This window comes from Apodemus sylvaticus, chromosome X (genome assembly GCF_947179515.1).
Source record: "Apodemus sylvaticus chromosome X, mApoSyl1.1, whole genome shotgun sequence".
Taxonomy (NCBI): Eukaryota; Metazoa; Chordata; class Mammalia; order Rodentia; family Muridae; genus Apodemus; species Apodemus sylvaticus.
Window position 1 is genome coordinate 134,324,232 of NC_067495.1, and position 8,645 is coordinate 134,332,876.

At 41.5% G+C, this 8,645-nt stretch overlaps 1 protein-coding gene across 1 annotated transcript in view; it reads left to right on the forward strand.

The window, feature by feature from the left end:
• The window catches only part of Vgll1 (vestigial like family member 1), a 15,826-nt gene extending 7,804 nt beyond the window's left edge, over positions 1-8,022 (forward strand). Inside the window, exons 2-5 of the mRNA XM_052170350.1 lie at positions 2,581-2,664; positions 4,414-4,797; positions 6,657-6,710; positions 7,979-8,022. Coding sequence (XP_052026310.1) covers positions 2,581-2,664; positions 4,414-4,797; positions 6,657-6,710; positions 7,979-8,022 — 566 coding nt within the window. The remainder of the gene's footprint in view (positions 1-2,580; positions 2,665-4,413; positions 4,798-6,656; positions 6,711-7,978) is intronic.
• Positions 8,023-8,645: the final 623 nt, after the last annotated feature.

Here is an 8,645-nt window from a genome sequence, read left to right on the forward strand (position 1 = left end):
GAGATTCTGTGTTTATTCTCAAGACAGTGAGTTTGTATAAAAGAATGAGCCTGATCCCTAAAGTGCTCCTTGGCTTCCTGTCCCCCATGTGATCAGTCCTGGATATAGTCCTGAAATGAGACCGTTTTCCAGGGTGTCAGTGCTGGTGTTTGAATAATCTACCTACCCCTGCCAAGCCAGGAGCTAAAGGAATTTATTTATTTGCAGGTCACCCAGCCTCAGGTTTCTTGTAATAGAAGACAGTAAAAAAAAAATGCCATGTCAAGAGGTTGCACGGGTTGTAGAGGTGTTGCCTGTGTGTGTTCGTACGTGTGTATAAAAATTGCTCCCCAGGGATGTTATGCCAATTTGTCATTCCTTCAACTTCAATAATGTATTAAAGTGCCAAGTTCCCTGCTAATCTTAAAATAGTTCAGTGAGGAGGTGTGTGTGTGGGGGGGGGTGTACATGTATGCATATATTTATGAGTATATATACATGCTTGCAATTATGTTTGTGCATATTCATATGCTCTAATAATTATAACTGAATGTGCATTTATTGGCATATATAGCTAGGACCTGCTATGTGGCAGGCCTGGTGAGAAATCCCAGTGATATCATGGTGGGGAGAAGTAAGCTAACCCCATGCATACTGGGTAGTAGGAAGGAATATTAGGAAGCAAATGAATGAATGAATTATGTGACTACTGTGAAGGAAATAAGCAGATTACAGCCATAGAGAGTAACAGGATAAACTCTAGATTGAAGATTTATATTTCTGAGAGGATGATATTAGAGTTTGTGTGTCTAGAAAGTAGTTGGGATTAGGAGGTCTGGGCTTACATCCCAAGCACTGAGGGAGGATCATTCCCTGATGTGAATGGAAACTTTTCTTTTTTTCTTTTCTCTTTCTTTCTTTCTTTCTTTCTTTCTTTCTTTCTTTCTTTCTTTCTTTCTTTCTTTCTTTCTTTCTTTCTTTCTTTCTTTCTTTCTTTCTTTCTTCCTTTCTTTCTTCCTTCCTTTCTTCCTTTCTTCCTTCCTTCCTTCCTTCCTTCCTTCCTTCCTTCCTTTCTTTCTTTCTTTCTTTCTTTCTTTCTTTCTTTCTTTCTTTCTTTCTTTCTTTCTTTCTTTCTTTCTTTCTTTCTTTCTTTCCTTCTTCCTTCCTTCCTTTCTTTTTTAAACATGACCTCTTTATTTATTTATTTATTTATTTATTTATTTATTTATTTATGGTTTTTTTTGTTGGTTTTTTTGTTTTGCTTTTTCGAGACAGGGTTTCTCTGTGTAGCCCTGGAACTCACTCTGTAGACCAGGCTGGCCTTGAACTCAGAAATTCACCTGCCTCTGCCTCCCAGAGTGCTGGGATTAAAGGCGTGCACCACCACTGTCCGGCAAATGGAAACTTTTCAGTACAAGAAAGGCCTTCTAGTAGGTTCTAGGGGTTTCAAAACTGTGCGTGGGTAGAAATGCTGGTGTTCTTGGGAGGAGAGCAGATTGGTTACCACTTAAACTTAAATAGTGAGAAGTGAAGAATAGCATTTCTGACTTTGTGGACATTCCTGATCTTAAGACCAATGAGCCACAAAAATTCTAGAGGCAGAGTCTAGATGCTTACAATTGGAGTATATGAGGTGGGAGCCACCTATTTTCTTACTGACATAAAAATCCCTGAATCCAAGTGTTCAAATGCTCTCCAACCATTTGTGTCATTTTGGATTTGAGAAGGCACCTCTTAAAAGCCTCTTGCACATGCACCAAGAGGGAGTTAAGAGCATAGGACTGTCACTGCAACGGCAACTTTGACTGTCTAAGGCATGGTTTAAGGTTCCACCCTATGCCCACAGATGGACATTGCTGCAGGTTTAGTTACCCAAGAAGCCTGAGAAAGAGTGCCCACTCAATGCAAGGGTCTCCACTCTATGGGCCACAAGCATCCAAGCCTGTTTTAGAAAAAGTGGACTCTCAGGCCATACGCAGCCCCTGGGGTGGTAAGATGTCAGTGTTGAAACCTCATGTGCACTCCCATACTCTCGTGTCCAATCTGTACCACAGCACACCAAGTGACTACATGGGACACCGGACAATGGTATATAACTCCCCTTAACCGGAACAAAAACAGTTAATAGAAATATTCAGCATCCCCTGTGACTGTGCTTCCCACCTCTCAGATGTCCAGTGTGTGCCTGAGTCATATGTATGAGATCTGTAAAGCCAGTCCAGACAAAAGCTGCCAAGTTGTCAGATGCTAAAGCTCTGTTTATAATTTGTGCTTAGGACATGCAGTCCTCCCATTTAATATGAAGCATGGACACTGATTATATGAAATCAGCTTAATCATTCTGTTCCAGGGCACACCGTGCCCTGAGTTGCTAGTAGCTCGAAAGTGACATTTACCCCTAGGAATATATCCCAATATGTTTCCCTGTCTTCATTTTCATTAAATGAGCCTACTGTGGCTCTGCTCATTATGAGGGATGTGAGATGGTAAGCAGAATGCCTGTACCACCTGTGATCTGGCTTCTTCTACGTTTATTATCTACATCACTGGCAACACTGCCATGGGTAGGGACTCTATAGCAACACTGCATCAGCCTCTAAGATGGTTTTCCATTTTATACAAAATCCAGCCAAACTGAAAATTCAGGAGAACTGAAAGAGGAGCCTGTGGCAGGAAGGGGAACCAGTATCGCAGGCTGACTCTCGTGCTAACCAATTCTTCTTTGTTGTCACAGTCGTGGTCCTTCTCCATGTTCACGTCTTTATTATCTTAGATAGTCGAGCTCCAGGCTTTAAGCGGCATATTTCTCTCCAACCTGGCAGAATTCTTTCCCTCCAGCCTCTTGCTTGAGTGGATGCTGAGATCGGGGAAAATATCCATTCATGTTCTGAGCTGTGGTAGACATTTGAGATCTCAGTCGGCTGATATCCCAGGTGCAATTGGAATCGGGACTCAAGGAGATCCTGTCCCCATTAGTCAGTCCACATGAACTTGACAATAGAAATGGTATCACCTGCTGCCCCAAACATTCTGCTGTTGTAGGATAAGGACCAAGCAACTGCTTTCCTCCTGGACATTCATTGTTCCTGCTCAGTTTCCTACCAGCCCAATATAGTTAGCTACTATGGTCCAGTCTCTTACCGTTTTCATGTCTAGGGTTAAATTTTAATTCCCAGAGTTGTGGGAAAGACCAATAGAGGTAAGCACTAGTTTCTTTATACCATTCTGTGGAGTCCTCCCATTTGCTGCATTGAAAATATCACCTGTAAAATAGAGCTAAACATTAGCATCAACTGAACAAAATCAAACAATCACAAAAGATTACTTAAAGGGCTATTGTTTCATGTGACAGCAAAGATGGCACATGCAAAGATGTTTACTGAGATGGCAGTAACATAATTAAAATGGAAACAATTGAGCTGCCCACAAATGGAATATTTGTTACTCAATTACAGCTGTGTGATAGAATAGTATACAGCCATTTAAAGGCTACTATTCATATTAGCTGTGTGCTGGTTTCCTCTCAAATAACTTGAAACTATTAGACTTCTTTCGTAAAAAGAACTAACATGCAACTTATTCCTTAAGCAAAAGGGAATAATTCTGACCAAAATAAAACGATGTGCATTCTGTATCTCACCCTGAAGTGGGATGCCTTGCCATTTTGTCTTGTTCAAAATCATGTTGTAACTTTCTGTAGTCATTCTGGATTCAGTCAAAATAACGAATGCTTATATTTGTACCGTATTTTTTTTCTTGATTTAAGCTTGTGCATAAATCCTTTGAAAGGAAGTGATGACATTCAAATTAGTAACTTGGAAAAAAGCTTGTGTTTGGCTCTATTCATTGCTGTGGCCGTATGTTTGTTTCCTTTGTTTCTTGAGACAGTGCTTACACTGTTGCCCAGAGTTCTCTTAGACTCACTATGTCGCTCAGGTTTGCCTTGAACTTAAGCCAACCATCCTGCCTCAGTCTCTTGAGCATGAAATTTAGACATGTGCTACTATGCTCAACGATATTCATTATATTTTAATTAAGCAAATTCAGTCTGAAGAATTATGTAAACAAATATAGTAGCTATTTATAGACACTGTGGTTAGTGTGGGTTTTAAAAAACATTTTCTGTTTTCTTCAAGTCAAAAAAATATACCATGGGGCTGGTGAGATTGCTGATCAGGTCTGATGACTTCAGCTCAATCCCTGGAACCCATCAGGGAAGGAAAGAACTGACTCCTGAAAGCTATTTTTCTGACCTTTGTTATGACCATTCTCCTGCACTTATACACACACTTCTTTCTCACACACAAATAATAAAAATAAATTATATATATTTGTGTATAAGTAATATACATTATACATTAATCAGAAATAATCAATTGCTTGTATTTGTAACATTTGGAAATATACTTAAAATAATGTTTAACTCTTTTCCAGATAGCAGCATGCCCCCGAATCAGTGGTGTCTCTCTTCTTGGACAAAGCCACAGCCAGAAGCATCTCCTGCAAATGGCGCCAGTGGCAGCAGCTTGGATGACTGTGGTCCCAAGGCCCCTTCCGGACATCCTCAGGGGCTGTGGCACTTCTCCCCCCTTGCGAGGCCAGACTTCCTAGAGCCTGCCTGCTTCCGTGATTTTCCTGACAGGCATCTGGCTCCAGAGGTCTACCCTGAGGGGAAACATGGATCCCTTCACCATTTAGTCCAGCAAGACAGACACCAAAACCATCCTCTGGAGCCTGCTGCCAGGGAGAACCGCAGCCCTGCCAAGATAGCTGGAAGCCCAGGATCACTCATGAACCTGCCTTCCAGCACAGGCCACTGTAAGGAAATGATTATAGACACTTGCAAGGTTACTGTGGTTGACAGTGACTTGGCATGACATTAGGGGCTAAGACTAATTGCTGCCACTCTGGACATAGATAAGGCTGCTGCCAAGGGGCATTCTTTTATTTAAAACTTACACATATTTTTCACAAGACCACACTCACATACACAGTTTAAAGTAGTACATGGAGAGAGCTAGACAGGCAGAGTTGGCCTGAAATAATCTCCCCAGTCTGTTGACTTGGCTTTGTCCTAGAAAAAATGATGGGCTCATGCCTAAAATCATAGAGTCTCATTTACCTCCATTCCACTAAATAATCTATTTGCAAAACAGAGCTCTATGACGTACCTACAGGCTCAAACTCTGTTCTCCAAACAGGTTGACAACTTGCAATGATGCCAGACTCCTGGGCAAAACCAAGGGCAATCTATACCAACCATCTGCTCCACACATTAAAATTCAAGGCAACCTGAGTGGCAGCCCCAAAGCTGACAGCACATCCAACAGTGTCTGGCTGTCTGTGATGCCGTCCCGGACATTGGGCTCATCCTGCTTCCTTTCCTTTGGGTCTCTGCACCCTGATCACTTCCTCACCCCCTGCACAAGACACGTCCTCTAGACTTGTTCACAGTTTCCTCATTTACTCACCAAATATTTTTCCACTCAATAGTTGATAGATCCAAAATAATCTTCATAAAACAAGACTCCCTTATTTGTTGTTGTTGTTGTTTGTTTGTCTTTTTAAAGAAGATATGGAGAATTGAATGCATTATACTTTCACCAAAATAGCAATGCCCTCTTGCACTCTGCCATAAGATGTTCCTTTCTTGTGAAGTGATATATATATGTGTGTGTGTGTGTGTGTGTGTATTACATATATATATAATATGCTCTCTCTGCATCCTCTAGCATTCTGTACCCTGGGTGAATTATGTTCTTTCACAACCTTATAATCAGGCATGTGGTTTCATGCCTGAAGGAACTCACTGGATGTTCTGTTTGCCATGATTAAGCATACAGCCCACAAAGGACCAATTCAACATAGCCCACAAAGTCTGACACTATGTCCTATGTTGAAAACAAATTTCCCATTAAAATAGGACTTTACTATTCTCATAGTTTGATTAGCAATATATAGAGAGAAAAAATCATGCAAATGGCACACTTAGGAAACTGCTAAAAATTTATATTCCTATCTTCTTTTTAAAAAATCTGAATTTGGGGGGAAAATAAGACCAACTGCGTGCGCGTGCGTGCGCGCGCGCGCGCGCACGCGCGCGCGCACACACACACACACACACACACACACATATATATACATTTATACACATATGCATGCATACACAAAGCAGAACCCTGCTTCAACAGTTGCTTAGAAAACAGATGGCTCAAATCAGCATTTTCCAAACATAACAGCTCTATACAGTTCCAAGTCATTTCAGTAACCCTTTAGTGAGCATCTATCATAAGTGAGGCACATCAGGGACTAAGGATGCTGCAGGCAGTGTGTATTCCCACGACTGTGACACACATTCGTATACAAATGCTTATCATTGAAGTCTCATCTAGAGAAGCTCTTCACGTTCCCCTACCAATCCTTGTGTCCCTTGCATTCACTAGAGTCATATAGTCCAGAATTCATTGAGCAAGCTAGAGACCATTAGCTCTTCCCAGGAGAGGGGAGAAGTTTCCAAAAGTTGTTTGATAAATATCCATTTCTCAGAATTTGATAAGAGAAGTCAAATTTTGTGTCCATAAAGTGAGGGCCCGGCAACCTGGGTTCCCTGGGGTGCTACAGGCATCTACCTTAGCCTGAGGCCTCATTGCTATTCATGTTCTCATCTTCTTTTCCAGACAAGAAGAAAATCCATGGTCATGGACCTGCCAGTGCCAGTCTTGATAATGAAAGTAGGTATAGGGTTCAGACCTTCTCAGTGTAGCTCTGTGCCTTGAAAACAAATGTGAAGAGTGTGTACTGTAGCAACCAGCATCTTCAGCAGCTTACAAGAGCCTCGTTTCCACTCTTAGCTTTTCATGGATAGCATTGGTTTGCTCTCAGTTTCAAAGAGTCCACATTGGCATTGTATATTTTGCAAAATTTTCTGGAACGTTCTCTTGTTTAGCCAGAGAAGCAACTCTACTGAATTCTTTCATCTGAGCCCGCCTCAGTCAAGGTGGCTTGGTAAGATGAATGAATCCATGAGGATTAGCTGTTCCAGATGTTCAGCTCTTAGCCACCGGGGGACTGACTCTGCAGTCAGGGAAAATATGCCTGCAGCCCAAGGGCAGGACCCTGGGCACTATGATGAATTTGAAATTAGGAGCTTCAAAATGAGGACAGGTTGGATAGAAATGAAAGAGCTTCACAGCTTAAGTTCAAGGTTCCAATTTCAGCACTGATATTTACTAGTCTCAGAAACTCACAGTTTTTTTAACTTCCCAGTTCCTTAGTGGCTTCATTTATAAGACAAGCATAAAACAGTGACCACACATAAGGGTTCTGTGGGAATTTAATGAAATAATGTGCGCAAATTCTTGGAATAATACTTAGCTATAGTTGGCTATTGAAGCAGTACAAAGTGGCTCTGGAGTACAGCTCAGTGGTAGACTCTGTGTGTGTGTGTGTGTGTGTGTGTGTGTTGTGTGTTTTCATGGTATTTTAAGTTACACTGATCACAGGATATAATTTCAATAAGTTTGAAGAGTAAGCAAAGGTCAAAATTAAGCCAAGTTTAAAATGAAATAAAAAGCATAAATAATTGGCAGAATCATGGCCCTTATCTTAAAGAATTTTCTTTTGCAAGTAGTATCATAAGGTGGTTTATGGAGTGCCTCATTTAGATTTAAGGATGCAGTTCAATATCAAGGCCATGAACAATCTGTCGCTAAGTAAGCATAGTGGGATTTTGTTTCTTGTTTGCTTTTGGAGGTTCCAGACATTGCATTTCATCAGGCAAAAGAACCGTGAAGAAAGTATGATAAAAAATACAACTGACATTATCTGCCAATGATATAATCCTCTACTAGAGTCTTAGGAAGTAATTAATTATTATTAATATATCCATTCAATATGAATAAAGTAAAGCTCAGACAGGAACTGGTGAGCCAGGACTCCAACTGGGCTCACTTGATTGTAAAACTACCTTCTTTACCATCATACTTACCCTGTTTTCCAGGAAGCCAGTCTCCAGAGAGAAGAAGAGATATCAACTTTTATTAGCCTCAATTGGACGAAGAGGATGTGCGTGTGTGTGTGTGTTTGTGTGTGTGTGTGTGTGTGTGCACACACGCGCGCGCGCGCGCGCGCGCACGCGCAAGCTGATCCTGTTTTTCTACTGTGGATCCAGAATTCCTAGAGGCTTCACTGTCCCTTTCTATCCCTGCTGCTAAGACATGCCAAATCAGGAGAAGTCACTGCTCTCTTTTAAATTGCACCGTGCTTTTTCTTAGCAACTGTGCCTGAGGGCAGGGGTTTCAAACATAAGCAAATTCCTAGCTTATAAAATGTAGGAAAGCGCTGTTGTGGGGGTAGAGTGCACAGAAACCTGCCTGCTGTTCCTTGTTCCACCTCATTGTGTCTACTGTCCTGTTCCTTAGATGCTAGGGGCCCTCAGCATTGTCCTTTGAACCAAGATGGAGCCCATGAGATTTTATTAGGCTGTTCTGCTTTTCTGACTGAATTGCGGGACCAAGATCAGCCCAAAGTGTTATGGCTTAAATCAGACTGCAGACAGCCTCACTCCTTCCTCTGAGAAAGGCCAAATAAAAACGGTGTAAAAAAAGGTTGCCCTCCCTTGTGTAAAACTGGTTGAATCTGCCGACTCCCTCCATCTCCAATATCTA